Source organism: Carcharodon carcharias, chromosome 21 (assembly GCF_017639515.1).
Source record: "Carcharodon carcharias isolate sCarCar2 chromosome 21, sCarCar2.pri, whole genome shotgun sequence".
Lineage (NCBI taxonomy): Eukaryota > Metazoa > Chordata > Chondrichthyes > Lamniformes > Lamnidae > Carcharodon > Carcharodon carcharias.
In genome coordinates, this window is record NC_054487.1 from 90,404,324 (window position 1) to 90,425,665 (window position 21,342).

General features: G+C 44.9%; 1 protein-coding gene across 7 annotated transcripts in view; it reads left to right on the plus strand.

The window, feature by feature from the left end:
* The window catches only part of osbpl8 (oxysterol binding protein-like 8), a 282,603-nt gene that overhangs the window by 12,136 nt on the left and 249,125 nt on the right, over positions 1-21,342 (plus strand). For 5 of the 7 annotated variants that reach the window (XM_041215495.1, XM_041215498.1, XM_041215497.1 and 2 more), the window contains exon 2: positions 5,455-5,546. The exons of the other annotated variants lie outside the window; for them this stretch is intronic. In XM_041215495.1, coding sequence (XP_041071429.1) covers positions 5,483-5,546 — 64 coding nt within the window. In that variant the 5' untranslated portion in view covers positions 5,455-5,482. The remainder of the gene's footprint in view (positions 1-5,454; positions 5,547-21,342) is intronic. 7 annotated transcript variants of the gene reach the window in all.

The window sequence follows — 21,342 nt, forward strand, 5'->3', positions numbered from 1 at the left end:
GATGTCATAGACAAAAGGACAAAGGGGTGTTGACGGTGGTGATATTATCTAAGGAATGTGCTAGTGAGGACATTAAGGGTAGCAAGCAAGGCAAGCTTAATGACATATGGCCCTAGTGGTGGTGGGGTGGGGGAAGAGATAAATGGGCTAAAAAGTGGAGATAAAACAATAGATCGAAAAGGTGGGAAAAGAAAAATATATATTTTTTAAAAATTATAAATAATTGGATAAAGGGGATTGGAAAGGGGGTGGGGATGGAGGGGAGATTTCATGATCTGAAATTGTTGAACCCAATATCCGGAAGGCTGTAAAGTGCCTAGTCAGATGAGGTGCTGTTCCTTCAGTTTGCGTTGAACTTCACTGGAACATTAAATATAAGTAAGTCACTAATAAATTCTGTGGGGAGGTAAGGAAAAATTTGTTTACTGAGACTGTGGCTAGGACTCAGTACCACAAGGAGTATTTTAGCTGAACATTATAGATACATTTAAGAGAAAGTTAGATAAGCACATAAGGGAGTATGGAACAGAATGATAAGCTGCTCAGATGGGTGGAAACTCTTGTGGAGCAAAAAAAATGGCTGAGACCAGTTCAGTCAAGTGACATGTTATTATGCTGTTAGTCCTATAATTAGGATAAAGAAAATTAGCGAAATTAATTTAAATAACTGCATCAGTTTGCTGTTTAATCTCTCTTGATTTGTTCTTCTCTGCATACCATGTTGCAGTTAGGTGTTGGCTTTGGCTCACTGGTCGCACCCCTGTCTCTGAAAGAAAGAAAGGCTTGAATACAAGTCCCACTTCAGTGGCGAGCACAAAATCTAGACTGATGCTTGAGTGCAGTCCTGAAGTATTGCTGCACTGTTGGAGGTGTCGACTTTCAGATGAGACATTAAACTGTCTAGCCTGGCTGTCTCACCTGGACGACAAGATCCCGTGGCACTTCTTTGAAGAAGAGCAGTAGAGTGCTCCCCGATCTGGCTGATATTTATCCCTCTATCAACGTCACAAAAATCTTTTAATTATCGCACTGCTGATTGTGGGATGTTGCTCTGTGCACATTGTCGTGTTTCCTACATTGCAGCAGTGACTGCACTCTACGCTTCAAAAGTACTTAAAGATAGTAAAGTGCTTTGGAATATCCTGAGGTCTTGTAGGGCATCATATAAATTCAAGTCTTTTTTTGATTTTTAGTTGCAATGGGCCACTTGTTTGACACAATTTCCCACACATGCCGAGCTCCACTTGCAGTTTCCACCCAGTGGGAGCATTTCACATACAAGCTTAAAGTTTATACAACAGCTGACTGAACAACAAACCAAGATGAACTCACAGTACAACTTTGTGCTATTTTAAGCTTTAATCAGTTTCAAAAATTAATCGTTTCACCTGTTGCCATTTTGCGTCAGCGGCAAGTTACATATATAACGTATACTTTCAGTTTATTGAAGAAGTGTGGTTTCCAGTCTAACTTCCAAGTTTAATACATGCGTACTTGCACAGTGCATAAAAATTTAATCTGTTAAAAAAGTCCTGTCTAGACTTACTTTACGTAACCCAAAATGCCTGGTGACATAACAGTTTAACAGCATACAGACCAGTAAAGACAGAAAATGGTGGAAACTTGCAGCAGCTGTGCAGAGAACAGACCAGTTTTAATACAAATGAAATAGATGCATTTAACAGAAAACTACATCAGTACACAATGGAGAAAAGAACAGAAGGTTGCGCTGATGGTGTTAGATGTAGTTGGGTGGGAGGAGATGCATGTGAAGCATTGTGAACATCCGAAATAGGAGCAGAAGTCCCTCCAGCCTGCTCCACCATTCAATAAGATCATGCCTGATTTGTTTGTGTTTTGAGTTCTACATTCCCCCAATCACCTTTTATTCCTTTGCCTGATAAGTATCTATCTACCTCTGTCTTAAAAATATTCAGTGATCCCTCCTCCACTGCTTTCTGAGGCAGACGGTTCCAAAGTCGCACAATCTGAGAGAAAAAATTTCTCCTTCTCTGTCCAAAAAGGGCAACCCCTAATTTTAAAACAGTGCCCCCCTGTTTCTGGATTCAGCCACAAGAGGAAACATCCTTTCATGTCCACCTTGTCAAGACCATTCAGGATTTTATATGCTTCAATCAAATCACCCCTCTTCTAAACTCGAGGAAACAAGCCCAGTCTGTCGAACCTTTCCTCACAAGACAACCCACTCATTCCAGGTATCAATCTAGTAAACCTCCGTTGAACCGCCTCCAATGCATTTACATCCTTCCTTAAATAAGGAGCCCAAAACTGCGCACAGTTTTTGAAATGCGGTCTCACCAATGCCCTGCAGTACAACATCCTTACTTTTATGTTCAGTCCCTCTCATAATAAGAGATAGCATTTCATTAGCCTTCTTGATTACATGCTGTACCTGCATACTAACGTTTTGTGACTCGCACAAGAACATCTAGATTCCTCTGCACCTTGGAATTCTGCAGTCATTCTCTGTTTAAGTAATACTTTGCTTTTTTATTCTTCCTGCCAAATTAGTGTTATGAGACAGCCTTTCGGCAAAGCTGAGTTATTTAAAAATCCCAGAGGGAAACTTTAAACAACTGTCATAACCTATGTTTTCATTTGGTATGTTTTGAGATGCAATTCTAAATTCAGGAATCAGACCACCAGTTCTCGAGAGATTTTATATTAAACTAAATGAAATATTTTATTCATTTATGCAAGTTAAATATGCACACACGGCTACAAATTACTACTATCATAACTTTTAACAAATTCCCAAACTAATTTCCATTAAGGCAATAGCAACACATAGACTTAACCAGACACCAGGCAAAGCACTTTCACTGTACAAGTTCAAAATGAGGTTCCTTTCACTTTGGTTCCTGTGGAGACAGTTGTAGGTTTATAGCTACTTTGATCTTACATTGCCTCTGCTCTACGCACATGAAAACTGTTGAAGTTATACCTAGCACAGCTCATTGAGTATAAATTTTCATTGAATCACCAGCCTCTTCTAACAATAAAACCCCTTTCATAGTACCAATTTTATTAGTAGTATAAACATACTGCTTGGACTCTGCTAGCTAGGTGCCAGATTTCACCCCACATCTTGAATGCTGTATTCAAAAAATGCAAATGCACTCTGCCTCTCTGTTTACATCTCAAAACTAGTACACATCAAAGCACCCAGACTATCTGGCTTTAATCCAATTAAGACACACCGGCAGACTAAACCTCTATTTTAAAAGAAAGATATTTTCCAATAATATTTTCATCCATAGCTTCATGACAGTGAACAAGTTCACATCTCTCACATTATAGCACCCAGATTTTTGCCCACTCACTCAACTTATTTATATCCGTCTGCAAACTCCTTATGTCCTCATCACAACATACTTTCCCACCTATCTTTGCCTCAACAGCAAACTTAGCTACCATGCCTTCACTCCCTCATCTAAGTCATTAATGTAAATTGTAAGAAGTTGAGGCCCCAGCACAGACCCCTGTGGGACCCCACTAGTCATATACCGCCAATCAGACAAAGCCCCCATTTATGCATACTTTGTTTTCTGCCAGCCAGCCAATCTTCTATCCAGGCTAAAATGTTGCCCCCTACACTATGAGCTTTTATTTTCCACAGTAATAATTTGATGTGACTCTTATTAAATGCCTTCTGGAAATCCAAGTAAAGTACATCTACAGGCTCCCCTTTATCCACTGCACATGTTACTCCTTCTAAGAACTCTAATAAATTGGTTAAACATGATTTCCCTTTCACAAATCCATGTTGACTCTTCCCCATTACCTGTGTTTCTGTAAGTGCCCAGCTGTAACCTCTTTACTGATCGCCTCTAATACGTTCCCCATGACAGAAGTCAAGTTAACTGGCAGCATAGATCAGTTGGGCCGAATGACTTGTTTCTATGCTGTAATTGCTATGTAAAGTTAATATTTTGGATGCAGACTGTTCAGAACTGAAAAAGCGAAGTGGTTAGGCCATAGAGACAGCCAGAAAAAAAAGAGGGGAAAACATGTCTACGTATTAACTAACAATGTTAAAACGTACAAAGCAATCATGAGTGGGATGAATAATGGGCAGAAACATTAAGACATTAAAAAAACTAAGGAAGTTAGAAGCCTGGGGAGCTAAGAAAATGGATGACATGGAAAAAGCAAGCACAAAACTGACCTAAAGATATGCTCCGGTAGAATCTTTTGAAAATATTTTGTTTGATTAGGTATTGAATGTTATGAGCATTTTAAAATGCTAGCTCTCCAGAAGTAGGTGCTAAGAAGAGGTGATTCATTTGGAATCTATTAGGTGATGTAGTTTCTGGGTGTTAATAGTTTCATATTTAACTAGCAATTGCTTTAACTATACCCTTATACTCAATTATCAGCTATCTTCGAAAAATAGTTTTTGATTTATATAGTACCTTTCATATCCTCAGGGTGCTCAAAATGCTTTTTCAGTCAGTGAAATACTGTGTAGTTATTGTAATGCAAGAAATGTGGCAGTCAGTCTGCGCACAGCAAGATCCCACACAGCAGTGTGATTATGACAAAATCATTTGTTTGTGATGGTGGTTGATGGATAAACATTGCCCAAGGGAGAACCCTCCAGTTCTTTGAAATTGTGTGTGGGATCTTTCACATCTATCTGAGGGCAGGTGGGCCCTTGATTTAACATATTATTTGAAAGTTGGCACCTCCAACAGTGCAGCAGTCCTTCAGTACTGCACTGGAGTGTCGGTCTAGATCTTGTGCTCCTGTCTCTAGGCTGGGGCTTGAATATACCTTTATGGTGGTAGCAGATTTGAAGAGGAGCTTTTGACTTGTTGATGAAACAAATTTCTGTGCTGACTCTCAAATTTGTACAAAATGGCCGTAATGCAGTGAATCACAGAATCACACAGTGCAGAAAGAGTCCCTTCGGCCCATCGAGTCTGCACCGATACGTGAGAAACACCTGACCTACCTACCTAATCCCATTTACCAGCACTTGGCCCATAGCCTTGAACGTTATGATGTGCCAAGTGCTCATCCAGGTACTTTTTAAAGGATGTGAGGCAACCCGCCTCCACCACCCTTCCAGTCAGCGCATTCCAGACCGTCACTACCCTCTGGGTAAAATGGTTTTTCCTCACATCCCCCCTAAACCTCCTGCCCCTCACCTTGAACTTGTGTCCCCTTGTGACTGACCCTTGGGAGTCTCCAAGCAGTTTTGAATAATTATCCAGGCTGCTTACTTCATATTAAAATCTTCAAATGAAAATTGGGCATTTAATATGCAACATTTTAAATATAACAGACATTTATAACTTGAGTTGTGCTGTTTTAGTGAATGTTATAATTTTGACTGAAAACACCTTTGGAGTAAAATTTAGAAATTAAAATAAATGACCAAGTTATATATTCTCACTCCTCCCAATTTTCTCCTCTTCTACCCTGAAGGCACTGACTCGTATCAGGAGACAATTCCATGGATGCTGGTCATTCTACAATAGTTCGCCCAAGTGGCCATTCTTCATGTGTAAGCCTAGACGGTGAGTTTCGGCAGGCTATTTGACTTTGGGTGGGAGCATCACAGTTGAGCCTCTTCTGTCCTCAACTGAGGGGTTAAAAAAAGGTCTGGGTGAAATGTGATGAGTGCAGATGCAGTGTAGGTCATGCTCCAGTGCATATGTATTGGGTCCTATTGCCTTTAATGTAATGAAGCATCCCAATGTGCTTCACAAAAGCGTAATGAAACAAAATATGACACCAAGCCATCTAATGAGATATCGGATCAGATGACTAAAAGCTTGGTTAAAGAAGATGATTTTGAGACTTAAAGGAAGAAAGTGAGATCGAGAAGAGGAGAGGTGTAGGGAGGAAATTCTAGAGCTTGGGGCTTTGGCAACTGAAGGCACGGCCATCAATGATGGAAAATTATGATTGAGAATGAACAGAAAGTGAGAATTAGAGGACAGCAGGCAACTTGGAGGGTTGTAGGGATGGAGGAGAGGCAAGGCCATGGAGGAATTGAAAATAAGGATAAGAATTTTAAAGTCAAGTTGTTGTTTGGCTTGGGGCCAATGTAAGTCAGCGAGCTCAGGGGTGACGCAGGAACGGGACTTAGTGCAACTTAAGAAACGGCAGCAGCGTTTTGGTTGACTAAGTTTATGCAGGGCAGAATGTGAGAAACCAGCCAGGGGGTGCTTTGGGATAGTCGCGTCCAGAACTAACAAAGCCACGAATGAGGTTTTCAGCTGCAGATGAACTGAGATGGGTAAAGCTGGACAAAGCCACAGAGGTGGAAATAACCGGTCTTCGTGATGCTGTGAATGTGGGGTCAGAAGTTCATGTCGGGATCAAATATGACACCAAGGTTGTGAACAGCCTGGTTTAATCTCATACTATTGCCAGGGAGCAGGATGGAGTCCGTTGATAGGGAGCAGAGTTTGGAGGAGGGACTGAAAACAATGGCTTCGATCTTCCCAATATTTAATTGTATGAATATCAGATAAGCAGTTTGATAATTTAACAGCAGCGGAGGAGTCAAGAGAGATGGTGCTGAGGTAGAACAGGGTGTCGTCAGCATACATGTGAAAACTAACACTGTGCCTTTGGATGATATTGCTGAGGTGCAGCACATAGATAAGAAATAAGAGAGGGTCAAGGATAAATCCTTGGGAGACACCATGGGTAACATTGCAGGAGCGGGAAGAGAAATCATTGCAAGTGATTCCCTGGCTACGATTAGATGGATGAGAACAGTCTCACCCAGTTAGATAACTGTGGAGAGACAATGGAGGAGAATGGTGAGGCCAGCCATGTCAAAGGCTGCAGCCAGGTTGAGAAGGATGTGGAGGGAAAGTTTACCTTTGTCACAGTTACAGAATCCTTCGCAAATCACAGAAAAGCTGATTCGCATGCAGACTACACCTCCAATTTCCAATTGATGTTTTTGTTTGAATTAAGTGTTTCTGGCAAACAAGCCCAAAAAATGTATTATATTTGCTTTAAAGCGGATTCAGGTATGGTTTACAGAATACGTTTCTTGCAACAAATATTCTGTGAAATCTTGACTCTTCCTGGTGATGAGATTTAATGTATAATCATCCTCCTGATTGTTCTCCACGCTCCCCAGTCTTAAGCAGCCAGAGGACTAAACCCCCCCACCCCTCAGTTGGTAATTGAGCCCTCTCTTAATGCAAAATGTATCCCAATCCTATAGGGAGTGATCTGACAGGAATAAAAAATGACATTGTTAAATTAGCTGCAAATAATGCTTTGAAATGCAGAATATATTTTAGCTTTTAAGGTTTTTTTTTGCATTTTGTTCCAGAAAATAAGTGCTACTGGCCATTGAGTTAATTACCAACAGGGTTGCTGTTTCTAAAGTATTAAGCGCCTTTTGCACCTCATGTGCACAAATTGTTTCACCCTCCTTGTCACACTTTTCCTGTCATACTGATTGTTTTGATGTAAAAGTGCAGCACATCAGCACTAGAGAGGTAGGGACACAAAAGTGAAGAAATTGTGTATTGCCAGTGAGAAACTATTACAAACCAGAATCCCAAATTAGCAGCCAGGAGAAGGTACCAATTAAAAATAAATAAATTGTGGAATAAAACAGCACTCAGAACACATTTTGGAAAAAAATAACATTTACCATTTTTTCCCTCGTTTCCTAAGATTTCTTGTGTCCAAATAAGGTTTTAATTAAAGTGCCTTTATTTTTTACTTGAAGATCTTATCCTATGTCCAAACTGTGAGGTTGGATTTAATCGGTTTTCCCAGAGCTGTGAGCAGATCCTGCAGTCCAGCTTCTGCAATGTGGGCGATTTCCCAGGTTGCGTCATGAGCATTTCATCAGTCCAAATTGCTGATGTTTTACTGCACCTTTTAGTGGCATCTCCTTGGCTGTTTTTCATGAAGAAAAGCTGGAGGAAAAATTTATGAAGCTTTATTTGTGTCAATTTTAGATGAGACATTGCTCAAAATAGAGAGATTGTGTGTAAATCAGAGAGGACCAAACTATGAGACTCTAAATGTGACAGATGGTACCAATTGTTCATCAAGGTAGTTGACTATTGCTGAAAAAAGAGGCATGCTTTTGAAGCTTTTTGTTTTTTACTCATCAGGTCAGTTAGCAAGCATACCAATACAAAAGAGAGCAGCATTTTATATAGCATGAGAAGAGAGTGCTGGTTGTTTTTTTTATTCTTTTACAGGATGTGGACGTTGCTGGCCAGGCCAGCATTTATTGCCCATCCCTAATTGCCCTTGAGAAGGTGGTGGTGAGCTGCCTTCTTGAACCGCTGCAGTCCGTGTGGTGTAGGTACACCCACAGTGCTGTTAGGAAGGGAGTTCCAGGATTTTGACCCAGTGACAGTGAAGGAACGGTGGTATACTTCCAAGTCAGGGTGGTGAGTGACTTGGAGGGAAACTCCCAGGTGGTGGTGTACCAATGCATCTGCCGCCCTTGTCCTACTAGATGGTAGCGGTTGTGAGTTTGGAAGGTGCTGCCTAAGGAGTCTTGATGAGTTCCTGCAGTGCATTTTGTAGATGGTACACACTGCACCACAGTTCGTTGATGGTGGAGGGAGTGAATGTTTGTGCAAGGGGTGCCAATCAAGCGGGCTGCTTTGTCCTGGATGGTGTTTAGCTTCTTGAATGTTGTTGGAGCTGCACTCATACAGGCAAGTGGGGAGTATTCCATCACACTCCTGACTTGTGCCTTGCAGATGGTGGACAGGCTTTGGGGAGTCAGGAGGTGAGTTACTCACCACAGGATTCCCAGCCTCTAACCTGCTTTTGTAGCCACAGTATTTATATGGCTGGTCCAGTTTAGTTTCTGGTCAATGGTAACCCCTCGGGATGTTGGTAGTGGGGGATTCTGTAATGATAATGCCATTGAATGTCAAGGGGCAATGGTTAGATTCTCACTTGTTGGAGTCGGTCATTGCCTGGCGTGAATGTTACTAGCCGCTTGTCAGCCCAAGCCTGGATATTGTCGAGGTCTTGCTGCATTTGGACGTGGACTGTTTCAGTATCTGAGGAGTTGTGAATGATGCTGAATATTGTGCGATCATCAACGAACATCCCCACTTCTGACCTTATGAAGGAAGGAAGGTCATTGATGAAGCAACTGAAGATGGTTGGGCCTAGGGCACTGCCCTGAAGAACTTCTGAAGTGATGTCCTGGAACTGAGATGATTGACCTCCAACAACCGTAACATCTTCCTCTGCGCTAGATATGACTCCAATCAGTGCAGAGTTTTTCTCCTGAATCCTGTTGACTCTAGTTTTGCCAGGGCTCTTTGATGCCACACTTGGCCAAATGCTGTCTTGTTGTCAAGAGCAGTCACTCTCAGCTCACCTCTGGAGTTCAGCTGTTTTGCTCATGTTTGAACCAAGGTCAGAAGCTGAGTGGCCCTGGCGGAACCCAAATTGAGCGTCAGTGAGCAGGTTATTATTAAGCAAATGCCGCTTGATAGCACAATTGATGACTCCTTCCATCACTTTTCTGATGATCGAGAGTAGACTGATGGGATAGTAATTGGTCGGGTTGGATTTGTCCTGCTTTTTGTGTACATACCTGGGCAATTTTCCACATAGCCGGGTAGATGCCAGTGTTGTAGCTGTACTGGAACAGCTTGGCTAGGGGCGTATCAAGTTCTGGAGCACAAGTCTTCAGTACTATTGCCAGGACTCATAATCTTTGCAGTAACCCGTGCCTTTAGCCGTTTCTTGATATCACCTCCAGTGAGTTGTTTAATTGTCCACCACCCTTCACGACTGGATGTGGCTGGACTGCAGAACTGAGATCTGATCCATTGGTTGTAGAATCACTTAGTTGTTGCTTATGCTGTTCAGCACGTAAGTAACCCTGTGTTATAGCTTCACTAGGTTGACACCTCCATTTTTAGGAAGATGCAGTAGAGGCATTGTTGATTGGATTTCTCTCACCACCGTACAGGGGTGTAATGACAAAAGGTGCTCTGGAAGGACTTGTGGAAGGCCTTTGTTGTCTTTGTAGAAGGCTCTGCTAGTGCAGCTGATCTTATTTAATATTTTATTCGTTCCTGGGATGTGAGTGTCGCTAGCTAGGCCAACATTTATTGCCCACCCCTAATTGCCCTTGTTCAGAGGACATTTTATTAAGAGTCAACCACACTGCTATGGGTCTGGAGTCACATGTAGGCCAGACCAGGTAAGGACGGCAAATTTCCTTCCCTAAAGGACGTTCATGAACCAGATGGGTTTTTATAACATGTGGTTTTTACCTCATGGACTGCAGCGGTTGAAGAGGGCAGCTCACCACCACCTTCTCAAGGGCAATTAGGGATGGGCAATAAATGCTGGCCCAGCCAGTGAAGCCCACATCCCATGAAAGAAACCAATCTGTAATGGTTTCATGGTCATCATCAGACTTTTAGTTCCAGAGTTTTATTGAATTCAAATTTCACCATCTGCCGTGGTAGAATTTGAACCCAGGTCCGCAGACATTACCCTGGGTCTCTGGAACACTAGTCAGTGACAACACCATTACATATCCCCTCCCCGGGTTGGATCTCCTAGTCACTGGTGGCCTTTGGAGAGCGGTTTCCAAGCTGTGAGAAGTGTTCAACATATCCAGAGTGTCTCCTTTCACATCTATGGGAGGTGAAATATTTGGCTGACCAGGTGTGGGTTAAGATCATTTTTGTTTTGGCAACATTCAGGGACAGGCAGAGTTTTATGAATGCAGAGTTGAAGAGATCAAGAGTGGCTTGCAACTCTGGTGCAGAATGGGCAATGACACTGCGGTCATCCACAAACTGTAAATCATGTATATTTATGCTCTGCAGGTTAGGTTTGGCACTGAGGTTAGAGTTTTCCACCTCGCGGTATTTAATGCTGACATCAGGGGACAATTGACTTCTGATGAGGTGAATAGTAGATTATAAATAGTCTGGTGGGGCCTTGCTTGACCCTGGTCCAGATTCTGAAGGTATCTGTTTCAGATCTTCCACCCAAGATGGTTGCAGTCATATTAACATGGAACAGTTGCAGGGTTGTGATGAAATTCCTTGGATATCGAAATCTTTGGAGCACCACGCACAGAGCCTCATGATTTACTGACTCGAACGCGATAGTCAGGTCGGTGAATGCAATGAAGAGCTCCTGGCATGGTTCTCGACATTTTTCAGAATTTGTCGGCAACAAAGACCATGTCGATGGTTCCTCTGGAAGGTTTAAAGCCACACTGTTTTGGAGGATTTTCTCATCTACAGGAAGTGGGTGATTCAATGCATGTACGGATTTTCACTGCTATGGGCGAGGGAAATACCTCAAGTTTCCACTGGGGGAGTTAGTGACGCAGTGGTATTGTCACTGGACAAATAATTCAGTGACCTAGGGTTTGAATCTGACGATGGAAGTTGGTGAAATCTGGAATTAAAAGTCTAATAATGACCCTAAAATGATGGGGTGACCACGTAGGGATGACCACCATGCAGTCCTTGTGGAGATGAATTCCCATCTTCACTTTGAGGATACCCTCTATCGTGTTGTGTGGCACTACCACAGTGCTGAATGGGATAGATTTTGAACAGATCTAGCAGTTCAAGACTGGGCAGCCATGAGGTGCTGTGGGCCATCAGCAACAGCAGAATTGTACTCAACCATTATCTGTAACCTCATGGCCTGGCATATTCTCCACGCTACCATTACCACCAAGTCAGGGGATCAACCCTGGTTCAATGAAGGGTGCAGGAGGGCATGCCAGGAGTAGCACCAGGCATATCTAAAAATGATGCGCCAACCTGGTGAAGCTACAACACAGGACTACTTTCATGCCAAACAATGGAAGCAGCAAGTGATAATCAGAGCTAAGCTATTCCATAACAAATGGAGCTCTGCAGTCCTGCCACATTCAATCGTGAATGGTGGTGGACAATTAAACAACTCACTGGAGGAGGAGCCTCCACAAATACCTGCATCCTTGATGATGGGGGAGCACAGCACATCAGTGCAAAAGATAAGGCTGACACATTTTCAACAATCTTCAGTCAGAAGTGCCGATTGGATGATCCATCTCAGCCTCCTCTGGAGGTCCCCAGCATCACAGATGCCAGTTTTCGTCCAATTTGATTCACTCCACGTGATATCAAGAAACGTCTGAAGGCACTGGATACTGCAAAGTCTATGGGCCCTGACAATATTCCGGCAGTGGTACTGAAGACTTGTGCTCCAGAACTTGCTGTTCCCCTGGGCAAACTGTTTCAGTACTGCTACAACACTTGCATCCACCCAGCAATGTGGAAAATTGCCCAGGTCTGTCCTGTACACAAAGAGCAGGACAAATCCAGTCTGCCCAATTACTGCCCTATCAGTCTGCACTTGATCATCAGTGAAGTGATGGAAGGGTGCTATCGAGCGACAATTACTGAGCAATTACCTGCCCACTGACACTCAGTTTTGGTTCTTAGCTCCTGACCTCATTACAGCCTTGGTTCAAACATGGACAAAGGTGAGGTGAGAGTGACTGCCCTCGACATCAAGACAGCATTTAAGAGAGTGTGGCGTCAAAAAGCCCTAGCAAAGCTGGAGTCAGTGGGACTCAGGGAAATCTCCACTGGTTGGAGTCATACCTAGCACAAAGGAAGATGGTTGTAGTTGTTGGAGGTCAATCATCTCAGTTCCAGGACATCACTGCAGGAGTTCCTCAGGGTAGGGTCCTAGGCCAAACCATCTTCAACTGCTTTATCAATAACCTTCTTTCCATCATAAGGTCTGAAGTAGGGATGTTTGTTGATAATTGCACAATGTTCAGCACCATTTGTGACTCCTCAAATACAGAAGCAGTGCATGTCCAAATGCAGCAAGACCTGGACAATATCTGGGCTTTGTCTGACAAGTGGCAAGTAACATTCGCTCCACACAAGAGCCAGGCAATGACCATCCCCAAAAAGAGACAATGTAGCCATCTCCCCATGACATTCAATGGCATTACCATCACTGAATTGCCCACTATCAACACCCTGGGTGATATCATTGACCAGAAATTGAATTGGACTAGCCACATAAATGCTGCGGCTACAAGAGCAGGTCAGAGACTAGGAATCCTGCAACACATAACTCACTTCCTGACTCTCCAAAGCCTGTCCACCATCTGGAAGGCACAAGTCAGGAGTGTGATGAAATGCTGTCCACTTGCCTGGGTGAATGCAGCTCCAACCACACTCAAGGGACTTGACACCACTCAGGACAAAGCAGCCTGCTCAATTGGCACCCCATCTACAAACATTCACTCTCTCCACACCAGTGAAGATTGGCAGCAGTGCACACCCTTTACATGATGCACTGCAGAAACTCACCAAGGCTCCTTCCTAACCCATACCATCTAGCAAGGCAAGGGCAACAGAAACATGGCAACACCACCACCTGGAAACTTCCCTCGCCATCCTGAGTTGGAATTAATTTGCCATTCCTTCACTGTCACTGGGTCAAGATCCTGGAACTCATTCCCTAACAGCACTGTGGGTATACCTACACCAAATGGACTGCAGCAGTTAAAGGAGGCAGCTCACCACCACCTTCTCAAGGGCAATTAGCGATGGGCAACTAATGCTTTCCTGGGATGCCTACATCCCATGAAAGAATATGAAAAGAAACAGCATGATGTATCTCCCTTCTTGAAGATAGTTACAATTATCGCATTCCTGACATTGGTGGGTGGGTGGCTGGAGGGAGTTCCAACCAGGAATGGGTGAGTTGTCATCTGACGAAAGGTTGGACAGGTTAGGCTTCTATCCGCTGGAGTTTACAGGAGTAAGAGGGTTCTTGATTGAAACCTTTAAAATCCTGACATGTCCTGACAGAGTGGATGTGGAGAGGATGTTTCCTCTTGTGGGAGAATCTAGAACTAGGGGTCACTGTTTAAAAATAAGAGGTCGTTCATTTAAGACAGAGATGAGGGTCATGAGTCTTTGGGACTGTCTTCCCCAAAAGGCGGTGGAAGCAGAGTCTTTAAATACTCTTAAGGCAGAGCTAGATAGATTCTTGATAAACATGGGGGGGTGAAAAGTTATCAAGGGTAGGCAGGAATGTGGGGTTGAGGTTACAATCAGATTACCCATGATCTTATTGAATGGAGGAGCAGGCTTGAGGGACCGAGTGGCCTCCTCCTGCTCCTAATTTGTATGTTCTTTCTCCCCCTCAAATCCCTAGGATGAGTGCATGGAGTCTCAATGTGGGCAAACGTCCACCAGCCTGGATGAGCTCAGGTGCAATACCATTGAGGCTGCAGGCTTTGTTTTTTTTTATCTGTTTGCTTGTTGCAGCCCTTCCATCGGTGGTGCTTTATGCATGGATTTTACCACAGGATACTGGGAGATAGCCTGTAGAGTATCAGGTGCCACTTTGGATTCTTGGTTGAGGTGTTTTTGAAAATATTATTTCCAGCTTTGCCAGATGGCTTTGTCACCTTTGAGAAAAGAAACGCCATCCAGTGAGAGAAGGGGATTTTGCCCATTTGACCTCGTGGCTTCAAGAAAGCTTCACATGTCATGATGATCAGCATATTGCTGGATCTCTCAGGCCTTCTCTGCCCACCACCTATCCTTTATCTTCCGGGTTTGTCTTTGGCTGTCAGCTTTGAGCTGTTGGAATGCTGCCACCTTTGTCTGCGACCTTGGGCTATCCTTCCAGGCAATGAAGACTGTTTGTTTCTGTTCCAGGAAGTGACATATTTGAGCATAATTCTTGTTGAACCGGTTCTGATGATGCCGATAGGAGTCTAGTACAGCTGACTTTATTTGACCTCAATGTTCTGAAATTGAGTTAGACATGCAAAGTTTTTCCACATTTGTCGTGAGCCGCACTCGGAATTCCTTTCTTCAGTCCAGCTGCTTTAAGGCTGAGCCATTGATCTTTGCCTCTCTTGGGCCTTGTGATATCTTGAAACTAGGTGGATGTTGGTCGCAGATTGTACAAGTCGATGACCTATTGGGGCAGGCATCAGTTCCCCGCATGGATCGAGTGATACAGGCATCATTTAGATCTTTGGCTCGAACAATGACATAATACGGGAGGTGCAAAGCTTTCATCTCAGATGCCTTCAGGTAGTTTTGTATTTGTCTTTCTGGCATAAGAGGGTGTTTGTTATAATGAGGGCATGCTGAGCACGCTTTTGTCAGCAGGAGGACATAATTTGCATTGGCTTTTCCCACCCCATTTTCTTAATGGTTCCTCTCCACCCATTAATACCGGGGTTGGCCGTGACTCCAAAGTCCCCCAGAAGAATGATCTTTTCTTGTGGGATGGCAGTGAGGAGGACTTAATCAGCGAGGAGGCTTCAGAAATATCCCCATCCCCAATGATGGGGGAAGCCCAGCACATCAAAAGATAAGGCTGCAACAATCTTCAGCCAGAAGTGCTGAGTGGATGACCCATCTCGGTCTCCTCTGGAGGTCCCCAGCATCACAGATGCCAGCCTTCAGCCAATTCGATTCATTCCTCGTTATTTCAAGAAATGAAGAAGGCTATAGGCCCTGACATTGTGGCTGTAACACTGAAGACTTGTGCTCCAGAACTAGCCGTGACTTCACTTCGGGGAGAGGGGCAGAGAGAGATGGACTTGTGGGAGATTGATTGGGGAATGAGGCCTAGAGCACTTAGCTTCTGGGAGAGAGGCAGAGAGATCCAGGAGTGCCCTGAGTTTGATAAAGAAAGTGAACAGTGACATCACATGAAAGTCGTAAGATGACTAGTGTGTATTCCTGCTGAGGGACTGAGTCTAAACAACTGGGAGTTTAACAAACATTAAAAATATTAACTATTAATAACAAGTAAAAAGTAAGTAGCTGATGAGTCTTTTCCATTTTTAAGTAAGGTTTTTTTAACCATTAGTAAGGTGTATTAAGTATTAGTATGGTTGAACTGTATTAGTAAAGTTTATACATTGTAAGATTTATGAGTATTGTTGAAGCTTTATTAATATTGGTTAGGTTTATTACCAGTAGTAAGGTTTATTAACAGTGGCAAGTTTATCATTTCATAAATACAGAAATGATAGTGCGCATCCTGAGCTATGTGGGAACACCAAGACACTTGCCGTGTCCTGGATAACCATTTGTGCAGGAATTGTTGTCAATGCAGCAGTTTGAGCTCTGAGTTTAGGAACTTGAGTAGCAGCTGGCGTCACTGCGGTGCATCTATGAGAATCAGAGCTTCATGGATAGCGCCTTTATAGATGTGGTCATCATGCAGCTTAATCATATGCAGAGTGAGAGACAGAATGGGTGACCACCAGACAGTTAAAAAAGCAACAGGCAGGTAGTGCAAGAATCCCCTGAGTGCATCCCACTCTCCAACCAGTATTCAGTTCTGAATTCTGATGAGAGCGATGGTTCACCTGGCGAGTGCAGCCATAACCAAGTCCATGGCACCATGGGTGGTTCAGCTGTATGGGGATGGGGGGGGATGAGGAAGTCTGGAACAACAATAGTGATAGGTGATTCAATAGTTAGGGGAATAGATAGGTGTTTCTGCCGCCACAGATGTGAATCCATGATGTGTGTCACCTTCCTGGTGCCAGGGTCAAGGATGTCACTGAGCAGCTGCAGAGCACCTTGGTGGGGGAGGCAGTTGGTGAACAGCCAGTCATGGTCCACATTGGCACAAAACATAGGCAGAAAGAGGAATGTGGCCCAGTAGTCAGAATTTAGGGCGCTAGGTAAGAAATTAGTAAGCAGGACCTCAAAAGTAGTAATCTCTGGATTATTCTCAGTTCCACATGCAAATGAGTATAGAAATGAGGTGTTATGATTCTGGTACGATCTGGCTAAGGTTCAGTAACTTTTCATATCAAATAGGCAAAGTGAGATTCAAGAGACTTGCCAAGAAAATAAAGCCACAACATTCCACAGCTTTTGAAACACAGAAACACAGAAACTAGGAGCAGGAGTAGGCCATCCGGCCCTTCGAGACTGCTTCGCCATTCATTATGATCATGGCTGATCATTCAACTCAATAGCCTCCTCCCGCTTTCTCCCCATATCCTCTGATCCCTTTCGCCCCAAGAGCTATATCTAACTCTTCTAACTCTGAACAAGTAATAATAAACTTCACAATAAAGCTCAGAAAGATAAAACCATTTACAATATCTATCCTTTGCCCGCACATTTAGGGTTGTTTTGAGGTAAGTGTGAGTTCACAGGAAAACTGTGGTCGAACACCCACATTGCACAGGAGAGTATGAGAAGAGGACCCTGGGACAGGCAGTCAGCAGCACCTAGAGGAGAGTGTGAGAGGAGGACCCTGGGACAGTCAGCAGCACCTAGAGGAGAGTGTGAGAGGAGGACCCTGGGACAGACAGTCAGCAGCACCTAGAGGAGAGTGTGAGAGGAGGACCCTGGGACAGTCAGCAGCACCTAGAGGAGAGTGTGAGAGGAGGACCCTGGGACAGGTAGTCAGCAGCACCTAGAGGAGAGTGTGAGAGGAGGACCCTGGGACAGTCAGCAGCACCTAGAGGAGAGTGTGAGAGGAGGACCCTGGGACAGGGAGTCAGCAGCACCTAGAGGAGAGTGTGAGAGGAGGACCCTGGGACAGTCAGCAGCACCTAGAGGAGAGTGTGAGAGGAGGGCCCTGGGACAGTCAGCAGCACCTAGAGGAGAGTGTGAGAGGAGGGCCCTGGGACAGTCAGCAGCACCTAGAGGAGAGTGTGAGAGGAGGACCCTGGGACAGGGAGTCAGCAGCACCTAGAGGAGAGTGTGAGAGGAGGACCCTGGGACAGTCAGCAGCACCTAGAGGAGAGTGTGAGAGGAGGACCCTGGGACAGTCAGCAGCACCTAGAGGAGAGTGTGAGAGGAGGACCCTGGGACAGTCAGCAGCACCTAGAGGAGAGTGTGAGAGGAGGACCCTGGGACAGTCAGCAGCACCTAGAGGAGAGTGTGAGAGGAGGACCCTGGGACAGTCAGCAGCACCTAGAGGAGAGTGTGAGAGGAGGACCCTGGGACAGGGAGTCAGCAGCACCTAGAGGAGAGAGTGAGAGGAGGACCCTGGGACAGTCAGCAGCACCTAGAGGAGAGAGTGAGAGGAGGACCCTGGGACAGTCAGTCAGCAGCACCTAGAGGAGAGTGTGAGAGGAGGACCCTGGGACAGGCAGTCAGCAGCACCTAGAGGAGAGTGTGAGAGGAGGACCCTGGGACAGTCAGCAGCACCTAGAGGAGAGTGTGAGAGGAGGACCCTGGGACAGTCAGCAGCACCTAGAGGAGAGTGTGAGAGGAGGACCCTGGGACAGTCAGTCAGCAGCACCTAGAGGAGAGTGTGAGAGGAGGACCCTGGGACAGTCAGCAGCACCTAGAGGAGAGAGTGAGAGGAGGACCCTGGGACAGACAGTCAGCAGCACCTAGAGGAGAGAGTGAGAGGAGGACCCTGGGACAGTCAGCAGCACCTAGAGGAGAGAGTGAGAGGAGGACCCTGGGACAGTCAGTTAGCAGCACCTAGAGGAGAGTGTGAGAGGAGGGCCCTGGGACAGTCAGCAGCACCTAGAGGAGAGAGTGAGAGGAGGACCCTGGGACAGGCAGTCAGCACCTAGAGGAGAGTGTGAGAGGAGGATCCTGGGACAGACAGTCAGCAGCACCTAGAGGAGAGAGTGAGAGGAGGACCCTGGGACAGGCAGTCAGCAGCACCTAGAGGAGAGAGCGAGAGGAGGACCCTGGGACAGTCAGCAGCACCTAGAGGAGAGTGTGAGAGGAGGACCCTGGGACAGTCAGCAGCACCTAGAGGAGAGTGTGAGAGGAGGACCCTGGGACAGTCAGCAGCACCTAGAGGAGAGTGTGAGAGGAGGACCCTGAGCCAGGTAGTTAGCAGCACCAAGCACCTAACGTCACAGGTGAAACAAGTTCATTGGTTGGTGAGAAACTGCTGTTAGGAAGTGTCATCAAGTAGTTGAGAATTAGAAAAGCACATTCTTTTTAAAAGGAAGGGCTGCTTACATTTAAGTAAGAAACATAAGCAATAGGGAAATAAAGTTACTCCTGAGGCCAGGTAAAATAAAGTTAACGCAAGGGAAGTAAAGTGATGCCATGGCAGGATAGCTTGGTCGTGTGGAATGCGTGTCTTGTAATATTTGGGAAGTTATGGATGCTACCAGTTTCCTAGATGACCACGTGCAGGAAGTGTCATCAGCTGCAGAACCTTGAGCCCCAGGTTTCAGAGCTCGAGCAGCGGCTAGAGTCACTGGCACACCCACGAGGCTGAGAACTACGTGGATAGCATGTTCAGAGAGGTGGTCACACTGCGGATTAGGAACCTGGAGGCAGGAAGGGAATGAGTGACCACCAGGCAGTCCAAGAAAATTAGGCAGGTAGTGCAGGAATCCCCTGCAGTCCTGCTTACCAATTGGTTTTTCATTTTGGATACCGGTGGAGGGCGTTGATTCCCGGAGGAGTGCAGTCAGAGCCAAGCTTGTGGCACCACAGAGCTCTGTGTACAGGATGGGAGAAAGAAGAGGAGAAGCACAGTAGTCATTGGGGATTTGTTAGTTAGGGGAACAGATAGGCTTTTCTGTGGCCATAGATGTGACTCCAGGATGGTATTTTGCTTCTCTGATGCCTGGGTCAAGGATGTCATGGAGTGGCTGCAAGACATTCTTCTGGGGGAGGGGGATCAGCCGGAGCTCGCTGTCCACGTTGGTACCAACGACTTAAGTAGGAAAGGGGATGAGGTCTTGAAAGCAGGCTTCAGGGAGGAAGGAAGGAGATTGAAAAGCGGGACCTCTAAAGCTGTAATCATGGGGTTACTCCCAGTCCCACGTGCAAGCAAGTATAGAAATAGGAGAATTGAGTGATTAAGCAAGAGACTGGAAAGTTGGTGTAGGAGGGAGGGCATCAGATTTCTGCGGCATTGGGACCGGTTCTGGGGAAGGTGGTACCTGTACAAGCCGGATGGGCTACAACTGAACAGGAAAAATGGTAACTGAACAGAGATGTACAGGCCCAGAAAAAGGTAGATTCACTTAAAAGGAAAAGATAGGGCAAACAAATCCACTGCTCCCTGGACGACATAAGAGATAGGAATTAAGATTAGGAGGAAAAAATATGCTTATGGAAATATGATGTGTCTTTAAGAGAGACCTTGCTCAAAGAAAGGCAAGATTGGGTGTTAAATATTCCTGGATGTAAGGTGTTCAGGAAAGATAGAAAAGGAGGAAAGGGTTGAGAGATGGAGGTATTGATTTAGAAAAGCATTGCAGTGCTGGAGAAAGAGGATGTCCCAGAGGGGTCAAGGACAGAATCAATTTGACTAGAGCTAAGGAACAAAAAGGGTGCAATTACATTGCTCGGTATTATCTATAGGCCAACAACTAGTGGGAAGAATATAGAGGAGCACATTTGCAAAGAAATTAGAGAGGTGTAAAAAGATTAGTTATAACGGGGTCTTGAATTACCCTATATATAGGACGGAATTTTACGGCCTCTCCAGCTGGCGGAATCTTCCAGTCCCACCAAAGTCAATGGAGTTTTGAATAATTCGCTGCATTTTCTGGCCCTGGCCCCACTGTGACGGGGCTTTAACATTCTGCTCATAGACTGGGGTAGCAGTGGTGTAAAGGCAGAAGGGGGCAAGAGTTTCTAGAGTGTGTTCAGGAAAATTTTCTTCAGTATGTTTCCAGCCCAATGAGAATGGAGGCATTGCTCGATATGATTAATGGGAATGAGGTGGGCCAGATGGATCAAACAGGGGAATATTTAGGGGACAGCGATCGTTGTGTCAAAAGGCTTAGGCCAATTGGAAACTAACCAAGAACAGTCCAGAGGAAAAAGAATTAACTGGAGTAAAGCCAACTTCAATTGGGTAAGAATGGATTTGGGCCAAATAAACTGGAGTCAAATATTGGCAGGAAAAATGGTAACTGAACAGAGATGTGCCGGCCCAGCCAAGGTAGATTCACTTAAAAGAAAAAGATAGGACAAACAAATCCACTGCTCCCTGGATGACATAAGAGATAGGAATTAAGATTAGGAGGAAAAAATATGCTTATGACGGATGTCAGGTGGAAAATTCAATTGAAAACTAGGCTGAATATAGAAACATAGAAAATAAGAGCAGGAGTAGGTAATTCAGTTCTTCGAACCTACTCCGCCATTCTATATGATCATGGCTGACCCTCTACCTCAACGCCATATTCCTGCTCTCTCCCCATACCCCTTGACTCCTTTAGAGTTGAGAACTCCTATTTATTTCCTTCTTAAATATGTTCAGTGACTTGGTCTCCACAGCCTCTGTGGTAGAGAATTCCACAGGTTCACCACCCTCTGAGTGAAAAAGTTTCTCCTCACCTCAGTCCTAAATGGCCAACCCGTA